This window comes from Heterodontus francisci, chromosome 29 (genome assembly GCF_036365525.1).
Source record: "Heterodontus francisci isolate sHetFra1 chromosome 29, sHetFra1.hap1, whole genome shotgun sequence".
Lineage (NCBI taxonomy): Eukaryota > Metazoa > Chordata > Chondrichthyes > Heterodontiformes > Heterodontidae > Heterodontus > Heterodontus francisci.
In genome coordinates, this window is record NC_090399.1 from 39,191,807 (window position 1) to 39,213,210 (window position 21,404).

The 21,404-nt window shown below is 47.7% G+C and overlaps 1 protein-coding gene across 1 annotated transcript; it reads left to right on the forward strand.

Annotated features, from left to right (window-relative positions):
• Nucleotides 1-2,820: 2,820 nt before the first annotated feature.
• LOC137345780 (probable G-protein coupled receptor 139) lies at nucleotides 2,821-20,254 on the forward strand. The gene is made up of 2 exons (XM_068009034.1): nucleotides 2,821-2,994; nucleotides 19,376-20,254. Exons 1-2 carry the CDS (start codon nucleotides 2,821-2,823, stop codon nucleotides 20,252-20,254), a joined length of 1,053 nt encoding a protein of 350 aa, XP_067865135.1.
• The last annotated feature ends 1,150 nt before the right edge of the window (nucleotides 20,255-21,404 follow it).

A 21,404-nucleotide genomic window follows, 5' to 3' on the forward strand; every position in this document is an offset into this window, starting at 1 on the left:
CATAAAAGGATTTGCTGATCCTTAGTATGTTGGACTGCGAAGACACAACCGAGCCATTCTCTTCCTTCAGGCTGCTGATCACAGAGCTCTCTCTGTGTACCTTTTGGAAGAAGTAACGCGAGCACGTCTCATCCTGTTCAATGGAGCGGACTCTGGAATGGAAGATGATCTTGGAGGCCTCCGTGGCAAAGAGCGAGGCCTGCTAGCTCTTCACCTCTTGGAGGTCCTCCTTGACCTCGACCCCCATCGACTGCAGCCGGAGCAGATTTTGCATTCTTTTCTGGAGTCGGGACATTTCTCTCTGTCTATCTCTCGCCCTCTGAACACCTTTGAAGATAAAGAACCTCTTGATGTTCTCCTTGATCGCCTCCCACCAGTGAACTGGAGACTCAAAGAGGGGTTTCACGGTTCTCCAACGTTTGTAATCCCTTTTGAGTTCCTCAACGTTCTCTGTAGCATTGAGCTTCCATGTCTCCCTGCCAACCCGCTGGTCATCTTGTAAGTGACAGTCGGCCAGTAAGAGGCAATGGTCGGAGAAAAACACCAGCTTGACATCGGTGGATCTGACCGTGACTGCACGGGACACAAACAGGAAGTCAATCCTGGAATGGGCAGTCCCGTCCAATCTTGACCAGGTGTATCGACGCTGTGCTCCGTCTGCTGGTTTGCTGAAGACGTTGTGCAGTTTGGCATCTTTTACTGTTTCTATTAGGAATCTGGACATAGCGTCCAGTTTGCTGTTGTCACTGCCGGATCGTCCAGCTGCATCAATGATGGAGTTGAAGTCATCGCCTAGGATGACCGGCCTGGACGTCGCCAGCAGCAGTGGGCGCTGCTGGAAGATGATCAGTCGCTCGCTATAACATGACAAACACGATAGGTAAGTAAAGAGAAGGCCCAGAACACAGGAATCTGATCAAGCACTTTCTCTACAATATTCTTTACAACTCGCAGCTCTATAAGAGGTTTTCATTAGGGGAATGTGCCTCCCTACCAGGGGTATACACGCTGATCAACCGGAGCGGAGCATTGTTGTTCATTGCATCTGCTATGAGGAGGCGACTGTCCACCACCTCCTTAACCTGGGAGATGGTGAAGTTACCTCCCCGCAGCAGAATACCCAGGCCGGAGGAACGGGAATCATTTTCCCCTGACCAGATCCATGACCCGTGGGACCACCATCTCAACCATTGCCTGTCGATGCAGGGTAGGAGACCGCTCCCCGGGGTTGGGGATCTGACACTCACTCACCGTCTCCCCTCCTGCTCCTCCTCCCCAGACTCCGGCCACGCTGCAGGATAGGAGACCCCTCTCCGGGGTTGGGGACCAGACACTCACCCTCCCCTCCCGCTCCTCCTCCCCAGACTCATACCACACTGCAGGTTAGGAGACCCCTCCCTGGGGTTGGAGATTGACAGACCAGTGATCGGAGATGTCACCACTCTCTCCCCCTCTGGAGATGGTGATTGGACACCCCCCAATGTCAGGCATCTCCCTCAATACACCGGGGTCAGCATTTGGACCGCCCTGGTCCTGAGGCCTGCTCCAGAGTCCGCCCTGCCCAAATGGAAGCCAAGCCTGTCAATCAGACTGACTTCAGGGCGGGGAACCTGTCAAGGATAAAAGAGGCAGTCTGTGGAGTTAAAACTCTGAAACTTCGCTCCCCACCTATGTCACTCATCCCTAATATCCAGGAATAAACATTGGAGTAAAAACAAAAAACTGAAACTGCTGTAAATCTGATAAAAATAGGAGAATGTTGAAAACACTCAGCAGGTCAGGCAGCATCTGTGGAGAGAGAAACAGAGTTAATGTTTCAGGCTGATAGGCTTTCATCAGAACTGGAAGATATTAGAGATTAACAGTTTTAAAGCAATCATGTAGTCAGTGAAAAGTGGGGTATAGCGGAAGGAAAGAACAAGAGGGAAGGTCTGTGATCGGGTGGAGGGCAGGAGTGATTCAATGATAAAAGAGATGATGGTGCAAGGTGAATGGGACAATTAAAGAAACAGAGGATGGGTCCAGAGGAGGTGTAAATGGTTACAGCAGAATAACAGAGGGACAGGGGAGCATGGAAAATCTGGGAAAGAGGAGAAGGCTCCAGTGTCCTGGCAAAGTAATGGAGAATGGTGGGTAGACCCCAGGGGTGTGGACCAGCCTGCCAGCTGTGTACCAATAGGGGATCCCCACCCCAAACACCAGCACACACCCCCTCCACTCCCAGTTACTCTGGTGTAGCCATCCCCCATTACCAGCCCAGGCCGTCCCAGAAAGTGGGAGCGACTGTTATAATCTCAAGTTTTTAATCTCAATGTTGAGTGTGAGATGCAATAAAATGGCTAATCGAAAAATCCGGTGCTTCTCATCATTGAACTTCAGTGGAAGATTGTAGGAAGTTGGAGATGGAGAGGTCAGAGTGGGAGTGGGATGTAGAATTAAAATGACAAGTGACCAGAAGCTCAGGGTCACACTTGCAGACTGAATGGAGGAGTTCAGCAAAGCAATCAATCAATCTGTGTTTGCTCCTGTCCCAATGTCCAGGAGATTCCATCGTGAGCAGCGAATACTGTTAATAAATTGAAAGAAGTCCAAGTAAATCACTGTTTCACCTGGAAGGAGTGTTTGGGGCCTTGGACAGTGGGAAGGGAGGAGGTAAAAGGGCAGGTGTTACATCGATTGTGTTTGCACAGGAAGGTGCCTGGGGAAGAGGAGCTGATGGTGGTGGTGATTGAGGAGTGGATCAGGGTGTCACAATGAGTTGGGGGAAGGGAGGGGAGCAGAATTTATGTTTGCTGTTGGAGTTAGCTGGATGTGGCAGAAATGTTGGAGGATAATGTGTTAAATATGGAGGCTAGTGGAGTGGAAGATGAGGACAAGTGGAACCTTATTGTGCTTTTGGCAGGTGGGGAAGGAGTGCAGACTGATCCAATTGAGAGGAGAGTTAATACAGAGGAAGAATGCAACAACATATCTGAGAATAATTGCTACGGCCAGGTGAGAAAGGGGTCCAGGGCTCCCCTCTCGGCCTTTTTTTAGTTTGGCCGTAACAGGCTTTAACTTTTAAAACAGTGTTTTTTGAGCTTCCCCTCAGTGAGTCCTTGCTCACTGCTCTCTAGTTGTAAGGGAAATGGAATCAATCAGATAGGTTTTCTGAGGTGTAAACAAGAAAGGTGTAAGTTTATTCACCTTAAAACTGGAACTCAGTTATAACTACTAAAAATATGCAACACAACCACACTAGCATGCTTACGTGATAAACACACACACAAATAGATAGGGAAGAGAAGAAAGAATTTAAAAGGGGAAAATTTGAAGTAGTAGATGGAAATCAATTACTGGTTTTGCGTTGGATGCAAAGGCTTTGATTGAAGTTAAGCCTTGAAGTTCTCGTTGGGGGCCAGTGCACACTTTCAAACTTGTTTCGCTGGTACCAGAAAGCTGCAAGTCTTCTGTCTTGAGGCTTAAATTACTTCCGTAGGTCCATGGAACTTTGCGTGAGAAGGAGACAGACAGAGAGAAAGGTGCTTTCTTCTTGAAAGTCAGTTGCATTCTGCCTCAAAACTTTACTGTGAGCACAATTTAGTCAGTCACCAGGTTGGCAAGCAGGTTAGTCATGTGACTAGTTCCTTGTTTGAAAAAGCCTTGCCTGCGAGCTTTGTGGATTCCTCAAAGCTTACCAGATATTCTCAGTAGGGGGCAGGGGGGGGTGGTGGCGTGTGGAATGCTGGCTCTTACACATTCAGTGACTCTCAATGTCTCTTGATAATCAATATTGACAAAACCTATCTGGCTAATTGAATCCGGGAGTAGTCACATTGTCTCTGTGGGCAACTGTCCCTTAGCATGCAAATGTGCAGCAATGTTTTCAGCCACTGTTCTGGTCTTTTTAAATAGGTTATTTCAAAGTCCAGTGAACGCTCAAATAATATTCCATATGACCAAATTAATATATTTCCATTTGGCAGGTGTGTTTTCTGTCACAATAATAAAAATGAATAAACTTGCACAACGGATATTGAAATGAAAAATTGATTTCCGCCTACCTGAGAGTGAGGTGCTGAATTTTGGTTGGAAGAATAAGGTTCCCTAATATTCTTTGAAAAATAAGCATCTGAATGGGGTCAAGAGGAAAAGGGGTTCCGGGGACAGATTCACAAATCATTGGCCATAAAAATACATTGGCCATAAAAATACAAACAAAGCACTGGAGTTCATTTCTAGAAGAATGGAATTGAAAAGTGAAGAGCTGACATTAAACTAATATCGAACCTTGGTTATACAGCACTGAGCATACAGTGTACATTTCTGGTCTCCATATTACAAAAAGGATATTGATGCACTGGAGAAGGTGCAATTATTTTCAGCAGAATAATACCAGAACTGAGAGAAGTGTACTATTTATTTCAGTTTACTAATGTTATTATTTACTGCCCTCGGCCTAATCTCTGTATTATGAAAACATGATATGTCTGTTTCTCAGTTATCGGTGTCTCTCCTCACAGGGACACACCTCACTGAGCTAAGGGCAGAGATTGGTACAGGTTACATGTGTTGAGACTCTGAACCAGAGATAAGAACTGATCTGTCAAACCATAATCAGTTACAGAAGTGGACGATTCAATAAACACAGCCCAATATTCATCCTGTGTAATAGACAGATAATAAAATTCACCACTCATGACCCACAGATTCTCAGGACCATGTTGGGGGAAGGGGATTCATCATCACTAAAATAACTAAAGTATTTACAGTAACTATATTCAGAGTAAGAAATGTCATTATGCAGAGGATTAGAATGCTGTAACAGTGCTGTCCTGCTGTTTAACTGTCAGTAAGTAGTTAACATCTGTTTCTGTTGGAGCAGTTTAATTGGACACAGAGCAATATCAATACATTTCACTTTCTCCACTTATTACCAAACATCAGCAAAAAACCACTTTGCAATCAATTACATTGTTAAAACACAGAGGCAGCTTCATGGAATGGAGAGATCAGATATCTGAAACAATGATTTCAAAATAGAACTGGATTGTACAATTGTACTCAGTACAATTCCACAGTGACAGATACTCCCAGTAATATATGGTCACTGGGATCAGGTGTTCCACACGGTTAGTGACACACACTCAGTTTGATTTTACACTGACTGATGCTCCCACTAATACCTTCACTCAGAGAGATGCCTTCACTGAGGTCTAATTCAGCATTACACGATATTGCACTAAATGCAATAATTTGATAATTCACAGAGCCTGTCAGTTACAAACAGGTTTATTATCAGCTGAGACAATGGAATAAAACTGCAGAGATAATTCAGGATATTTGACATCAGGAAATGATATCACTGATCGGGTGTCTGTATAACAGTGATCACTAGATCAGCATTTAACATTATCAGTCACAGAGTAAAACCAGAGACCAGCTCACACACAGATTTACACAACTTCAATGGTTATAGTCACTTACCAGGAACACCAATAACAGCCAGGATTGGGTAACATATTTTCAAGATGCTGTCAATTGGTAGATGCATTTTCTGTGTGAAGTGATGTGTCTCTTCGTGCTGCTGACAATCTCTTTGTATTAAACTCTGAGGTGACACGTCGCCAGAGCCTGTAATTTATACCCTGTGGGATCTCCCCGGAGATATTGAGGTTGCCACATTGTTCAAACTTTTTTTTCAAAATTGAACAAACAGATTACAACATTGAGTTCAGTCTGTGTTGTGATCGAATATATTTATTTCTGAGATTGAATTGGAAAACTTCAAAGACTGGACAATTCTGATCACATTAATTAACTAATGAAAATTTGAAGCTGTATTCTCCCAGCAATGAGGTTGTTCTTTCAAACACCATCAGTCCCATCTCTAGATCACATGTTGTTTCAGTGATGTCCTTCACTCGACTGTGGTTCAGGTGGTGAAGAGCAGATTGTGGCCATCGTCCATCTTGGCCTTGAGTTGCAGGCTCTCATTGTAAAGCACAGAGAACTGGGACTGCAGGCAGTGAAACTCTGGGGAGTCCTTCACCATCTCACTGGCAAGAGTCTTCAGCTGTTCCTGGGGAGGGGAGAGTGGGGAGGAGACACAGGACAAGGACAGGGTTAACCAGAGAGAGAGATTCACTGCCCCAAACCATGTCTGATCAATCAGAGTAAACACAAGAACAGGAGGAGGCCATTCAGCCCCTTGAGCCTGTGACACAGAAATGGGAGGAGGCCATTCAGCCCCTTGAGCCAGTTGCACAGGAACAGGAGGAGGCCATTCAGCCCCTTGAGCCTGTTAGGCAGGAACAGGAGGAGGTCATTCAGTCCCTCATGTCTGTTACACAGGAATACTACAGAAAGCCGAGAGGAGTATAGAAAGTGGAGGAGTGAAATCAAACAGAAAATTAGTAAAGTAAAGAGAGGGCATGAAAGATCAAGGTGAACTAAAAACATTTTATCAATACATTAAGAGTAGGAGGATAACTAAGGAAAGAGTCAGGCCCATTAAAGACTAAAAAGGTAACCGATGTGTGGGGGTGGAAGATGTGAGTATTGTTCTTAATGAATACTTTGTGTCTGTCTTCACAAAAGAAGGGGATGATGCAGATATTGTACTTAAGGAAGAAGAGTGTGAAGTATTGGATGTGATCAACATAGGGAGAGAGGAAGTATTAATGAGATTAGCATCCTTGAAAGTTGATAAATCACCAGGGTCGGATGAAATGTACCCCAGGTTGTTAAAAGAAGCAAGAGAGGAAATAGCAGAAAGTCTGACCATCATTTTCCAGTCCTCACTGGATACAGGTGTGGTCCCAGAGGACTGGAGGACTGCAAACATTGTACCTCTTTAAAAAGGGAGCGAGGGATCGACTGAATAATTACAGGCCAGTCAGTCTAATCTCAGCAGTGGGCAAATTATTGGAATCAATTCTGAGAGACAAGATAAATATTCACATAGAAAGGCACAGATTAATCAAGGATAGTCAGCATAGATTTGTTAAGGGAAGATCTTGTCTGACCAACTTGATCAAATTTTTTGAAGAAGTAACAAGGAAGATAAATGAGGGTAGTGCAGTTGATGTGGTCCACAGGGATTTTAGCAAGGCTTTTGACAAGATCCCACATGCCAGACTGGTTAAAAAAATAAAACAAAATCCCATGGAATCCAGGGAAATGCAGCAAGTAGGAGATGGGCAGAAAAGTGGCAAATGGAACTCCACCTGGAGAAGTGGGAAGTGATGCATTTGGGGAGGTCACACAAGGCAAAGGAATGCAAGATTAATGGGAAAACACTGAGATGTGCAGAGGAAGTGAGGGACCATGGAGTGAATGTCCACAGATCTCTGAAGGTAGCAGGACAGGCCAATAAAGTGGTTAAGAAGGCATATGGAATCCATTCCTTTATTAGCCGAGGTATAGAATAGGTTTCGGGAGGTGGTCATACCACAGGTTGGGAGCATGCAGGCAGATAGGGAATGGGTGACCGCCAGACAGTCTAAGAGAACCAGGCAGGTAGTGCAGGAGTCCCCTCATATGATCTCACTCGCTAATCGGTTCTCCATTTTGGATATTGGTGAGGGTGATGGTTCCTCAGAGGACTGCAGTCAGAGCCAAGTTTGTGGCACCACAGGTGGCTCAACTGCACAGGAGGGGATGAAGAAGAGTGGAAGAGCAGTAGTGATAGGGGATTCGTTAGTTAAGGAACAGACAGGCATTTCTGCGGCAGTAAACGTGATTCCAGGATAGTGTGTTGCCTCCCTGGTGCCGGGGTCAAGGATGTCATGGAATGGCTGCAGGATTTTCTTCTGGGGAGGGTGAAAACCCAGAAGTTGTGGTCCACATTGGTGCCAATGACATAGGTAAGAAGGGGGATGAGTTCCTGAAAGCAGATTTTAGGGAACAAGGAAGGAGATTGCAAAGCAGGACCTCAAAAGCAGTAATCTCCGGATTACTCCCAGTCCCACATGCAAGTGAGCATAGCAATAGGAGAATTCAGTGATTGAACACATGGCTGGAGAAATGGTGTAGGAGGGAGGGCATCAGATTTCTGAGACATTGGGACCAGTTCTGGGGTAGGTGGGACTTGTACAAGATAGTCGAGTTGCATCTTAGCAGGACTGGGACAAATATCCTTGCAGGGAGATTTGCAAGCGCTTTTGGGGAGAGTTTAAACTAAATTGTCATGGGTATGGGAACCTGAGAGGGAGCTCAGATTGGAGGAAAGAAAAACTGGTAACTTGTCAGGGATCTGGGAACCAAGAGTAAGTATTAGAGAAGAATTCCAACGTGCACAGAATACTGGGGGAGATAGATAGCATGAGAGTAAGGAATAGAGACATAGAGAGATACAGCACTGAAGCAGGCCCTTCGGCCCACCGAGTCTGTGCCGACCATTAACCACCCATTTATACTAATCCTACATTAATCCCATACCACATCCCCACCATTCTCCTACCACCTACCGACATTAGGGGCAACTTACAATGGCCAATTTACCTATCAGCCTGCAAGTCTTTGGCTGTGGGAGGAAACCGGAGCACCCGGCAGAAACCCACACGGTCACAGGGAGAACTTGCAAATTCCACACAAGCAGTACCCAGAACCGAACCCAGGTCACTGGAGCTATGAGGCTGTGGTGCTAACCACTGTGCCATTATTAGGTGGGGTCAGAGTAAGGAAGAAAGTAATAAAATCTGAATCAGAGTTAATGTGCTTGTATGTGAATGCACGGAGTGTGGTTAATAAGACTTGTGAGGTACAGGAGCAGATTTCCATTTGGAAATCAAAGTAATTCATGACAACGCTACTTCATCGGATACGTCATCAGGATGCGCCGCGGTGCGCACATGCGCAGACGGCCTCATGCCCCCTGCGCATGCGCTGCGGTCCGGCTTACCAGGACCGCGTTGCGCATGCGCAGACGCGAGGTTCGCGCATGCACACACAGTCTCCTCATCTCTGCGCATGCGCTGCGGTCCGAGCTGCCAGGACCGTTGTGCGCATGCGCAGATGACGTCATCGCGTTATTTCGTCTTCCTCGGGCAATGCGCCAGGTTGGCCTCTGCGCAAGCGTCAAAGCTTCGGCGCGACTTTTTGAAAGTGGAAGGAGGAGAGGTTTCGTCGGGCATTTTCTCGCATTTTATCTGAATTATTTATTCCTTTTGGAGACTTGCTTCATTTTTATTTGACACAGGAGATTGTTCCAAGGTAAGCTGCTCTGCCTTTGTAAGTTGCTCTGAAAACATTTCTATTGTCTGGGCCACCACATGTTCTCCAGTCCCTGTTGTAAGTTGCTCTGAAAACATTTCCATTGTCTGGGCCACCGCATGTTCTCCAGTCCCTGTTGTAAGTTGCTCTGAAAACATTTCCGTTGTCTGGGCCACCGCATGTTCTCCAGCCCCTGTTGTGAGTTGCTCTGAAAACATTTCCATTGTCTGGGACACCGCATGTTCTCCAGCCCCTGTTGTAAGTTGCTCTGAAAACATTTCCATTGTCTGGGCCACCGCATGTTCTCCAGTCCCTGTTGTGAGTTGCTCTGAAAACATTTCCATTTTCTGGGGCACTGCATGTTCTCCAGTCCCTGTTGTAAGTTGCTCTGAAAATATTTCCATTGTCTGGGCCACCGCATGTTCTCCAGTCCCTGTTGTAAGTTGCTCTGAAAACATTTCCGTTGTCTGGGCCACCGCATGTTCTCCAGTCCCTGTTGTGAGTTGCTCTGAAAACATTTCCATTGTCTGGGCCACCGCATGTTCTCCAGTCCCTGTTGTAAGTTGCTCTGAAAACATTTCCGTTGTCTGGGCCACCGCATGTTCTCCAGCCCCTGTTGTGAGTTGCTCTGAAAACATTTCCGTTGTCTGGGCCACCGCATGTTCTCCAGCCCCTGTTGTGAGTTGCTCTGAAAACATTTCCATTGTCTGGGACACCACATGTTCTCCAGCCCCTGTTGTAAGTTGCTCTGAAAACATTTCCATTGTCTGGGCCACCGCATGTTCTCCAGTCCCTGTTGTGAGTTGCTCTGAAAACATTTCCATTGTCTGGGGCACTGCATGTTCTCCAGTCCCTGTTGTGAGTTGCTCTGAAAACATTTCCATTGTCTGGGCCACCGCATGTTCTCCAGTCCCTGTTGTGAGTTGCTCTGAAAACATTTCCATTGTCTGGGGCACTGCATGTTCTCCAGTCCCTGTTGTGAGTTGCTCTGAAAACATTTCCATTGTCTGGGGCACTGCATGTTCTCCAGTCCCTGTTGTGAGTTGCTCTGAAAACATTTCCATTGTCTGGGGCACCGCATGTTCTCCAGCCCCTGTTGTGAGTTGCTCTGAAAACATTTCCATTGGCTGGGCCACCGCATGTAGCAGGATGAAGGCACAGTGACTGTGATTTCTGGCGCCAAACAGTACACACTGCAGATACATGATGGCCAGGCTACCTGCAGCTGCATCTTCTCCATTCAGACTTTGTTGCCCTGCAAACATGCTGTTGTTGTGCAGAGGCATCTGGGTCTGCCTTTGGACAGGCTCGCCCCCAATTGTCGCTGGCGTGCATCTCAGACACCAACGACGACAGGCATGGCTGCTGCCATTGTGATTACAGAGGAACAGCCAAGGCCCCTCAGCCACAATGAAAAATACCGCTTGCTTTCAGATCAATTGTACCAGCTACAACAGGCCGTTCTGCAGAGTGGAACGGCAGCATTCATGAGGAGACTGGACTGGCTGCGGCAACAGACTCTCCGCTGGCAGCAAGGACTGGCTGATGAGATGGAGCCATTTACTATGCCCAACAATTGCCCGGAAGCACCTTCGGATGGAGGTGGCCGCGCGCTGGACATCAGTCACGTGTCACAAACCCTGGATCCTGAGCGTCTCACCCCCTGGCCTAATGATCTGATGGACCATACATATGCCTGCCTGTTCAAATCTCCACTTCCCCTACCTGCGGTACCCTCTCCTTGCTGCTCAGTTACACAGTCACCTGCTCCTATACCCATCAGGGCAGTGCACATGGACACACAGTTACCTGCTCCAAACCCATCAGGGCAGTGCTCATGGGCACACAGTTACCTGCTCCTACACCCATCAGGGCAGTGCTCATGGGCACACAGTTACCTGCTCCTACACCCATCAGGGCAGTGCACATGGACACACAGTTACCTGCTCCTACACCCATCAGGGCAGTGCTCATGGGCACACAGTCACCTGCTCCTACACCCATCAGGGCAGTGCCCATGGACACACAGTTACCTGCTCCTACACCTATCAGGGCAGTGCTCATGGACACACAGTTACCTGCTCCTACACCCATCAGGGCAGTGCTCAGTTACACAGTCACCTGCTCCTACACCCATCAGGGCAGTGCACATGGACACACAGTTACCTGCTCCTACACCCATCAGGGCAGTGCACATGGGCACACAGTTACCTGCTCCTACACCCATCAGGGCAGTGCTCATGGACACACAGCCACCTGTCTCCCCATCCGACGTTGAAACAACCATGCAGAGCCTTGTGAGACTCCGCAATTGCCAGTTGCTGCCTGTCAAGCAGAGAGGGCATCCAAAGGGGTCAAGCACTTGGGGAACATTCAGCAAGAAGAGACTGAGCACTAAAAGAAACAAGCATGCCGTGTCCAGTGGTAGCACGAATGTGAATGCTCTTGCTGTGAACACAACTGGTGATAGTAGTAGGCAGGATTAAATGGGAATGGATGGAAAGACGCACGAGTAACATAACCACTGGCAGGGAACTGCTGGGCTAAATGGCCAGCTTTATGTTCAGAGCCCAAAAGAAATGTGCTTCTTTTCCAGCACCCTCACATCATTCATGTTTTCCCTGAGAGCAGCATTGAACCATCACGAGATAGGGGCAATTACATCATCCTGACTCCTACAGCTGAGGTGGGTACTAAGTGATTCATTGGCGGTGTTATCAGTACATGCCTTTACCGCAGAACACAAAGCATGCTCAACAGTAATTTCATTGGAGGGAGGGAAGCTCTGACACTGATGTTCTTTCCTTATTTTCTTTCATGTAAAACGTGCCCTTGAGAAAATAATCCTTGACACTTAAGGACGGCATTCAAGCAAAGGAGGCAGTGCAGGAGATGACGCAAGGATGTGATGATTCCTTCATCTGAGGTGGGTAATAAGTGCTTCATTGGCGACGTTATCAATTGGTGCCTTCACTGCAGAACTTAAAAAGGTGTGCACAACAGTAATTTCAGTGGATGGAGGGAGACAAGCTCTGACTCTGATTTGCTTTATTTCTTTTCATGTAAAACATGCCGTCGAGAAAACAATCCTTGAGACTTAAGGTCAGCATTCAAGCAACGAAGGCAACTAGATCATGCTGCGGAGCTCATCACGATGTGGAAAAGAACATTGCATTTATGGATGAATTGGGAATGCACATTGGGATGCGCTTGGGGAACTTTCACCAAGAATAGACTGAGCTCAGACTCTTGTGACTTTGCCTTCTTCACATGGACAATACAGTAGTGGAATAGAGAGCCAAGCGTTCATTCACCACAAGGCTCTCCAGGAACAATCTCTTTAGCTGTGCATAGCAGAGACTCGGCCTGTCTGTCTAACGGGAATGCTGGACACAACACTCATGTATCCATGCACAGCAGTTCCTTGGATACTTAATGAACTTAATAAAACTTTTCAATAATTAAACCCAGAATTGTTGAGGTTTTGTTTTGCATGCTATTTCCCCGACTTTGCAACTGCACTTCAGATATTCAACTATGGTGGGGGGGTAGAGGGAGGGGTGGGTGAAGAGGGGGAGGGGTGGGGAGTGCAGGGAGGGGTGGGGAGAGGGAGCGTGCAAAATGCAGGGACCAAACAGTTGCAATGCCTGAAGTACTGAGGAGAAGTAGAGAAAGCAACTGGGTAGGGGAGAAAGCAACTGGATTGGGCATCCGCAGCTGGAGGGAACGGCTGAATGGAGAGGACCGGAAGCGAGAGGCCGTAGAGAGCCACGGGGAGCGAGCGTGCGAAGACCTTGGTGTCACCGGGTCCAGGGACTGGCCAGTAAGTCTTTTGCTGTTGTGCTTATGGCGCATGCACAGAAAAAGGCACTCCTCTTCCGTTCCGCTGCTCCCCCCCCGACTCTCTCCCCTTCCTCCCTCTCCCCCCAGCTCTCCCCCTCCCCACTCTCTCCCCTTCCTCCCTCTCCCCCCAGCTCTCCCCCTCCCCCCTTCCTTACCCCTCCCTCTCCCTCTTTTTCCCCCTCCCCCTTCCTTACCTCTCCCTCTTTCTCCCCCCCTCCCCTCCCTCTTTCTCTCCCCCCCTCCCCTCCCTCTTTCTCTCCCCCCTTCCCTCCCTCTTTCTCTCCCCCTCCCCTCCCTCTTTCTCTCCTCCTCCCCTCCCTCTTTCTCTCCCTCTCCCTCTTTCTCCCCCCCTTACCCTTCCCTCTTTCTCCGCCCCACCCCTCCCCGGCACCGTTACCGCTGCTCTCCCCGGTCCCCCACGCTGATCTCCCCGGCCCCGCGCTGATCTCCCCGGCCCCCGCGCTGCTCTCCCCGGCCCCCGCGCTGATCTCCCCGGCCCCCGCGCTGCTCTCCCCGGCCCCCGCGCTGATCTCCCCGGCCCCCGCGCTGATCTCCCCGGCCCCCGCGCTGATCTCCCCGGCCCGCTCCACTCTCTCACTCCGGCCATTGTATTCTGCCACGTGTTTGTTAGGTTTCATCTCTGTGATTTTTTGAGCAGCGCCATCTTTAGTCCTGGCAGCTGCTACAGTCGCAGGCTGTGACGTTTTCGTGGCACATGCTGTATCTGCGCATGTGCCAAAACAGCGCCACCTACCGATCGCGTTGTCAACAATTGCGGTCTATTAGAAATGTAAAAGGTTATAAACAAGTAAAGTGGGGGTGGGGCAAGAGATAACAAAGGAGAAGGTGTAGATAGGACAAGATCACAGAATAGCTGACCAGAAGGTCATGGAGCAAAGGCAAACAATATGTTAATGGTGTCTTGAAAGACAAAGCATTAGTACAGATAGGGTGTGAATGGACTGAAACAGCCACAAGTACAAACATGAAAAAAAACAGTGGGGAGGAAAACTGAACAAATTAAGATAAAATAAAATAAAATAAAATAAACACAAACAAATATAAAAAAAGAAACAAGAAAAAGTAACTAAAAATAAAAACAAAATGGGGGCCCGTCATGCTCTGAATTTATTGAACTCAATGTTCAGTCCGGCAGGCTGTAGTGTGCCGAATCGGTAAATGAGATGCTGTTCCTTGAGCTTGTGTTGATGTTCACTGGAACACTGCAGTAATCCCAGGACAGAGATGTGAGAATGAGAGCAGGGGGGAGTGTTGAAATGGTAAGCAACCGGAAGCTTCCAATTTGCACCCTTCTCTCACCTTTACATGGTCCATCTCCGACACTTCCCTTCCCTTCCTCGACTTCTCTATCTCCATCTCTGGGGATAGGTTGTCTACTAATATCCATTATAAGCCCACCGACTCCCACTGCTACCTCGACTACACTTCTTCACACCCTACCTCCTTTAAGGACTCCATTCCATTCTCCCAGTTTCTCTGTCTCCGACGCATCTGCTCTGATGATGCTACCTTCCATGACAGCACTTCTGATACGTCTTCCTTTTTTCTCAACCGCGGATTCCCCCCCAGTGTGGTTGACAGGGCCTTCGTCCGTGTCCGGATCATTTCCCGCACCTCTACCTTCACCCCTTCCCCTCCCTCCCAGAACCACGACAGGGTTCCCCTTGTCCTCACATTCCACCCCATCAGCCTCCACATCCAAAGGATCATCCTCCACCGTTTCCGCCACCTCCAGCGTGATGCCACTACCAAACGCATCTTCCCCTCCTTTCCCCTGTCAGCATTCCTAAGGGATCGTTCCCTCCACGACACCCTGGTCCACTCCTCCATTACCCCCACCACCTCGTCACCTTCCCATGGCACCGTCCCCTACAATCGCAGGAGGTGTAATACCTGCCCATTCACCTCCTCTCTCCTCACTATCCCAGGCCCCAAACACTCCTTTCAGGTGAAGCAGCGATTTCCTTGTACATCTTTCAATATCGTATACTGTATGCACTGCTCACAATGTGGTCTCCTCTATGTTGGGGAGACCAAATGCAGACTGGGTGACCGCTTTGCGGAACATCTCCGCTCAGTCCGCAAGCAGGGCTCTGAGTTTCCAGTTGCTTGCCATTTCAACACTCCCCCTTGCTCTCATGCTCACATCTCTATCCTGGGACTGCTGCAGTGTTCCAGTGAACATCAACGCAAGCTCGAGGAACAGCATCTCATTTACCGATTCGGCACACTACAGCCTGCTGGATTGAACATTGAGTTCAATAATATCAGAGCATGACAGGCCCCCCATTTTACTTTTATTATTAGTTATTTATTTTCTTTTTCCTTTTTTTCCATATTTTTTTGTGTTTATTTTATTTTATTTTATCTTAGTTTGTTCAGTTTGCTTCCCCACTGTTTTTTTTCCATGTTGTACATGCGGCTGTTCGATTTTTAGTCCATTCACACCCTATCTGTCTCATGCTTTGTCTTTCAACACGCCATTAACTTATTGTTTGCCTTTGCTCCATGACCTTGTGGTCAGCTATTCTGTGACCTTGTCCTATCTACACCTCCTCCTTTGTTATCTCTTGCCCCACCCCCGCTTTACTTGTTTATAACCTTTTACATTTCTAATACTTGCCAGTTCTGAAGAAGGGTCACTGACCTAAAAGGTTAACTCTGCTTCTCTCTCCACAGATGCTGCCAGAACTGCTGAGTATTTCCAGCATTTCTTGTTTTTATTTCAGATGTCCAGCATCCGCTGTATTTTGCTTTTATTATAGTACGCTAAGTGTTGTATAACCAAGGTTTGATATTAGTTTAATATCAGCTCCTTGCTTTTTCAATTCCATTCCTCTAGAAATGAACTCCAGTGCTTTGTTTGTATTTTTATGGCCCTGTTAACCTGTGTTGCTACTTTAAATGATTTGTGAATCTGTCCCCTGAAACGCTTTTCCCCTCGACCCCATTCTGATGCTTATTTTCCAAGGAATATAAGGGAACCTTATTCTTCTGATCAAAATTCAGCACCTCACAATTAACTTGACAGAAATTCATTTTCTATTTAAATGTCCATTGTGCAAGTTTATTAATTATTCTTAATCATGTCTTCAGGTTATTTGTTTCATTATTCCTTTGTATTAACTGTACTCTCAACTCTAATTTGTCTGCAAATTTTGACATTGTGCTTCTGCTTCCCGAGTCCATATTATTTATGTAAATGGTGAATGACAAAGTTCCCAGCGCTGATCCTTGTGGAACACCACTTCCCACCTTCCACCAATCTGAGGAAATGCCTTTCACCCCTACTCCCTGTTCTCTGTTTCTGTAGCCAGCTCACTGTCCATTCTGCTGCTTATCCCCGAACTCCACTGGCTCTGAGATTAGTCATGAATCTGCTGTGTGGTCCCTTATCGAAGACCTTCAGAAAATCAATGTATATTACATCATCTGTATTAGTCTTATCCACTCTTTCTGATATTATTCAAAGTATTCAATAAGGTTGGTCAAGTATTACCTTCCTTTTAGAATATATGCTGACTACTCTTCATTATATAATATGTTTTTGGATGCATTTCTGTTACATCCTTGAATAAGGTTTCCATTATCTTTTCTATCACTGACATTATGCTAATCAGTCTCTAGTTTTTTAGACTTGTTCTATGTTCTGATGATTATTAATGAACAGATAATCGTGCCTCTGCTATCTCTACCTTTCTTTTTTAGTCTATGTGGATGCAATCCATCAGAACCAGAGAGTTTGCTATCTTTCTCTGATTACTTCATCAAGTATTTCCTCACTTTCTACCTTAAATGTCCCTCAGTGTTTAATTGAATATTTTCTCCACTATTTGACAGTTTAGTTCCTCCCCTCAGTGATCTCACTCCCTTCTTCAGGCTCTGAAGCCTCATCCACTGGGTCATTCTGGCCCTCCCTGTTCCATAACACGCGAGACTTCCTTCCTTCTGAGCTCGGAGCTGTGCTGCAGAATTCCATTTACATTTCTGTCCATGTCAGTCTGCCCCTCTCTGCTCCAACATCCAGTAAATCCGAACTCTCCTTAAACTCACAGTGGATGGGATCTTGTCCTCACCTTCCACGCCACCAGCCTCCACATTTAACACATCATCCTCCAACATTTCTACCACATCCAGCTAAGTCCAACACCAAACATATATTCTGCTCCCCTCCCTTCCTCCCAACTCATTGTGACACCCTGATCCACTCCTCAATCACCCACAACATCAGCTCCTCTTCCCCAGGCACCTTCCTGTGTAAGCACAGGAGATGTAACACCTGCCCTTTTACCTCCTCCCTTCCCACTGTCCAAGGCCCCAAACACTCCTTCCAGGTGAAACAGTGATTTACTTGGACTTCTTTCAATTTATTAACAGTATTCGCTGCTCACGATGGAATCTCCTGGACATTGGGAGAGGAGCAAACACAGATTGAGTGATTGCTTTGCTGAACTCCTCCGTTCAGTCTGTAAGTGTGACCCTGAGCTTCTGGTCACTTGTCATTTTAATTCTACATCCCACTCTCATTCTGACCACTCTATCCTCGACCTCCTACACTCTTCCACTGAAGTTCAATGAGGAACAGCACCAGGATTTTTTAATTAGGCATTGTACACAATACTGAGATTAAAAACTTCAGATTATAACTGTCGCTCCCACTTTCTGGGACGGCCTGTGCTGGTAATGGAGGATGGTTACACCAGAGTCACTGGGAGTGGAGGGAGTGTGGGCTGGTGTTTGGGGTGGGGATCACCAATTGGATCACAGCTGGCAGGCTGGTCCACACCCCTGGGGTCTACCCACCATTCTCCATCACTTTTCCTGGCCACTGGAGCCTTCTCCTCTTGGCCTGATTTTCCATGCTCCCCTCTCCCTCTGTTATTCTGCTGTAACCATTTACACCTCCTCTGGACCCATCCTCTGTTTCTTTAATTGTCCCATTCACCTTGCACCATCATCTCTTTTATCATTGAATCACTCCTGCTCTCCACCCTATCACAGACCTTCCCTTTTTTCTTTCCTCCCCCTATAACCCATTTTTCACTGACTACATGATTGATTTAAAACTGTTAATCTCTAATATCTTCCAGTTCTGATGAAAGCCTATCAGCCTGAAACATTAACTCTGTTTCTCTCTCCACAGATGCTGCCTGACCTGCTGAGTGTTTTCAACATTCTCCTATTTTGATCAGATTTACAGCAGTTTCAGTATTTTCTTTTTACTCCAATGTTTATTCCTGGATATTAACAGGGGTGAGTGACATAGGTGGGGAGCAGAGTTTCAGAGTTTTAACTCCACAGACTGCCTCTTTGATCCTTGACAGGTTCCCCGCCCTGAAGTCAGCCTGATTGACAGGCTTGGCTTCCAGTCGGGCAGGGCGGACTCTGGAGCAGGCCTCAGGACCAGGGTGGTCCAAATGCTGACCCTGGTGTTTTGGGGGAGATGCCTGATATTGGTGGGTGTCCAGTCACCATCTCCAGAGGGGGAGTGAGTGGTAACATCTCCAATCACTGGTCTGTCGATTCCCGGGGAGGGAACTCCTATCCTGCAGTGTAGTCCGAGTCTTGGGAGGAGGAGAGGGATGGGAGGGGGAGGGGGAGTGTTTGATCTTCATCCCCGGGGAGGGGTCTCCTATCCCTGTCCAGTTCGGGGTAGCGGGCGGGGGGAGTGCATGATCCAAGACATGATGGGGGACCTGATTTTTCGGGGCGTCCAAACACAGGTGGTCTGATCCTGGGAGAGGGGTTCCGAGCCCATAGGGTGGCGTTCTATCCAACGGTCGGTGGGGTAACTCCAATCCTGGGGACGGTAAGGTCTGATCTATGGGGTGCAGTCTGATTCTGGGCGTTGGTGAGGGTCCCATCATGGGGAAGGTGGGGTGGGGTCCCAGCATTGTGCGGAATGATCCTGAGTAAGTGATCGGATCCTGGATGGGGGACTGCTCCTATCGTCAATCCTGGGTGTCTTTGTATGTGGTGTGGGGTACAATGGGGAAACCCGGCCGGACAGAGTTAAACCTGTAAAACAGATTAAATCAGAGACTTCCAGCCTCATTCAAATATTTAAATTACCAACCTGCCTCCTGGGAGCGGTTGTCTGTCCATCCCCTTTCCCGACTCTGTTAAACCTGGAAGTGGGGGGGTCAGAGGTCAGTTAGTTGGGGTCAGGGTTGAGATTTTTAAATTGAACCTTTGACTCGTCTCCAACTCCCCTGTTTTTGGTGCTAAAATCTTGCCCTTACTGTCTGGGTCAGACACAGAGAATGTTTGATCAGTAATTTCCAGTCTCTTTTCCCTTCTCTCTCTTACAGTTAATTTACTGGCGATTGTGATCCTGTCCCGGGGAAAGTGCGGCCTCTCCACCTGCACCACTCGCTACCTGGTGGCCATGGCAACGGCGGATCTATTGGTCATTATCACTGAGGTCATATTGAATCAGATCAATTCTCTTTATTTCCCAGTGTGTTTCTTGGACATCACCCCTGTGTGCAGTGTTAACAGTGTCCTGCTCCGTGCAGCCACAGACTGTTCTGTCTGGTTCACTGTCACTTTCACCTTTGATCGATTTGTGGCCATTTGTTGCCAGAAGCTGAAAACAAAATATTGCACCGAGAAAACTGCGGCTGTGGTTCTAGCAACAACCTGCATTCTGCTCTGTTCAAAAAACATCCCCTTCTACTTTATATACGAACCTGGAGAGATAATTGACAATGTACCGTGGTTCTGTGATATAAAGTCAAGCTATTTTAGAGAGCCTGGATGGGTGGGATTTGACATGTTTGATCCGGTTTTAACCCCATTGCTCCCATTCGCTTTAATTCTGTTGTTCAACGCTCTGACAGTCAGACACATTTTAGTGGCCAGTCGAGTCCGTAAGGGACTGAGGGGTCAGAGCAAGGGAGAGAATCGCAGTGACCCAGAGATGGAGAGTCGAAGGAAGTCTGTGATTTTACTCTTCACCATATCCGGCAACTTCATACTTCTGTGGTTGGTCTACGTTTTAAATGACTTCAACATCGGATATCACTTCGATGATGATTCTTCTTATATATTTGAAGAAGTCGCATTTATGCTGCAGAATTTAAGTTGCTGCACAAACACATTTATTTACATGGTGACTCAGTCCAAGTTCAGAGAGCAGGTCAAGATCGCGGTGAAATATCCAGTTACATCAATTATTCAATTAACAAAGTGACTCCTGACAACGCAGCCCAGAGAGCTCCCAACTTTGCACATGTGCAGAACTGACTCTTGCTGTCAGTACGATGCCGTGCATGTGCAGTCTACGTCAGCACCCAGCTTCACAAGACTTATTTGCACATACGCGTGATAACGTCTTTGCTTCGTGCAACGTCTGCTTGACGCTCACTCCCGGCCTCGTCACTTCTCCCCCCTCGGACACTCGCTGCCCGCTTCACCCCTTCCCCAACCCCGTCAGCCGCTCACTCCCGTCCTCACCACTTCTCCCCCCTCGGACACTCGCTGCCCGCTTCACCCCCTCCCCATCCCCGTCAGCCGCTCACTCCCGTCCTCACCACTTCTCCCCCCTCGGACACTCGCTGCCCGCTTCACCCCTTCCCCAACCCCGTCAGCCGCTCACTCCCGGCCTCACCACTTCTCCCCCCTTGGCCACTGCTCTCTGTTCCCTCCCGCTTCTGGTCTACGCTCACTCCCGTGATCTCCGCATCTCTTCCCTGCATGGGAGTCAGAGGTTGACAAGATAGGGAGGGGAGGGAAACAGCGAACGGACCGGAGCCAGGGAGCGGTAGCGGGAGGGAGCGGAAGTGGGAGGGATCGGGGAACTGAAGCAGGAGGGAGCAGCGAGGCCGGCAGCAAGTAGCCCACAGTTGGAAGGGTGAGGTGAATCAGGGAGCTGGGAGCACGCAAACAAGCGCGGGAGGCAGCGGCGAAGAGAAGCGTGATGGCAGGAGGAATCGGGATACTGTTAGGGGTGAGATGGAGGTGGAAATCACAGCAACTGTGGGCATTGGGTTTCTTTTGTTTTTGTGTTATATTGAGCAGGGCCATCTTTACTACTGGCAGCTGCCAAAAATGTCATAGATAGCGACGTTTCAGTGAATGAGGCTGCATTTGCACATGCGCAAGTACTGAACCACCTAGTGGTTATGTGGTCATCAAACAGAGCCTTTAATCATATATATTTCAACAGTTCAGATGGATGCTGCTGACTTTAAGTTGCTGCACAAACACAAGTTCAGAGAGCAGATCATGAGTGCAGTAAGATATCCGGTTATTCAAGTAATGAATAAGCAAAAGAACTGAGAGCAGCACAGAAGCAGGTCCCAGTGTTTCCAGTGCATGAATGGAATATTTATCCCTAGACC